The 1,119-nt window shown below is 42.5% G+C and overlaps 1 protein-coding gene across 2 annotated transcripts in view; it reads left to right on the plus strand.

Moving 5' to 3' along the window:
• hdx (highly divergent homeobox) overlaps positions 1–1,119 on the plus strand; it is a 20,065-nt gene that overhangs the window by 4,139 nt on the left and 14,807 nt on the right. For both annotated transcript variants that reach the window (XM_014022071.1, XM_014022070.1), the window contains exons 2-3: positions 648–814; positions 949–1,095. In XM_014022071.1, the coding sequence (XP_013877525.1) occupies positions 749–814; positions 949–1,095 (213 nt within the window). In that variant the 5' untranslated portion in view covers positions 648–748. The remainder of the gene's footprint in view (positions 1–647; positions 815–948; positions 1,096–1,119) is intronic.

The following is a 1,119-nucleotide window of genomic DNA, read 5'->3' on the forward strand; positions in this document are numbered from 1 at the left end:
CATGTGTGTCAAGGACAGAAAGGCAGACGTGGCAGTGGAAGGTGTCAAAGCAGTTTGGAGAGAAAAACAAAGGAAAGAACAAAAAAAGAAAACGATTAATCGATTATTAAATTAGTCATCGATTATTTTAATAATCGATTAGTCGTCGATTAATCGTGGCAGCCCTATGCGACAGAGAATCAAAATGAGCTGCTTTAAAACACACCTCAGAAAAGGGGTGAAAGAGGGGCTTGTGGAGTTACAATAAGGAGAAACTGTCCACTTTATATAGACCCCAACTGAATGATTTGAATGTAAAAAAAATATGGCTTTAAAATAATAGTTTGCAGTTAACCCCTGAACAAGTTGTAGTAATCAGAAAGTAATAACTGGATGTACAKCTACAGCTGATTAACTTTTGGATTCGGCCAGATTCCTGGTGGCCCCCACAGCTAATCAACAAAAACCGGCATAATTCAGTCAACTTTACAGAGACTGAGCTAAAACCTGTTGAAGTAGTGGCTGAGAGTCATCCATATCACTTTTTATTACTGAGCTCTAACAAATTGCACCATTGTTTTCAGGTAGTAAGCATTTTCCCCCCAAGAAACGCTATTAGACCTGTTTACCAGTTTGGCATGTAAAAAGTGTTCTCTCGCTCCTCTCAGCTGCATCACCCGGAGGTGTGCCAGGCGCACTGACGCAAGATGACAACAGTCCTAACAAACCAGTGCTTTTCTRTACAAATGGAGGTGTTGCTGTGATCTGCATGGCTGCCTCTTTTCCCTCCAGCAGCAGAATGGATGCGTGGTCACAAAGGCGTGGCCTGCAGACTGTGAGTGCATTAAAAATCAATTGTGATTAAATTAAAGTGACACTCTTACGTTGTTTGAGATACAGCAAGTAACTTGTTTTTTGAAGAGACTCAAGTTTTTTTTCCCTTCACCATTCGTCCTGATTGTGTCTCAGATGAACCTGCGGTCCGTGTTTACAGCTGAGCAGCAGAGGATCCTGGAACGTTACTATGACAATGGGATGACCAATCAGAGCAAGGCGTGCTTCCAGCTGATACTGCAATGTGCTCAGGAGGCCAAACTGGACTTCAGCGTCGTCCGGGTAGGTTAATAAGATGTGCGGTTA

Source organism: Austrofundulus limnaeus, unplaced genomic scaffold (genome assembly GCF_001266775.1).
Source record: "Austrofundulus limnaeus strain Quisiro unplaced genomic scaffold, Austrofundulus_limnaeus-1.0 Scaffold317, whole genome shotgun sequence".
In the NCBI taxonomy this organism is placed as follows: Eukaryota; Metazoa; Chordata; class Actinopteri; order Cyprinodontiformes; family Rivulidae; genus Austrofundulus; species Austrofundulus limnaeus.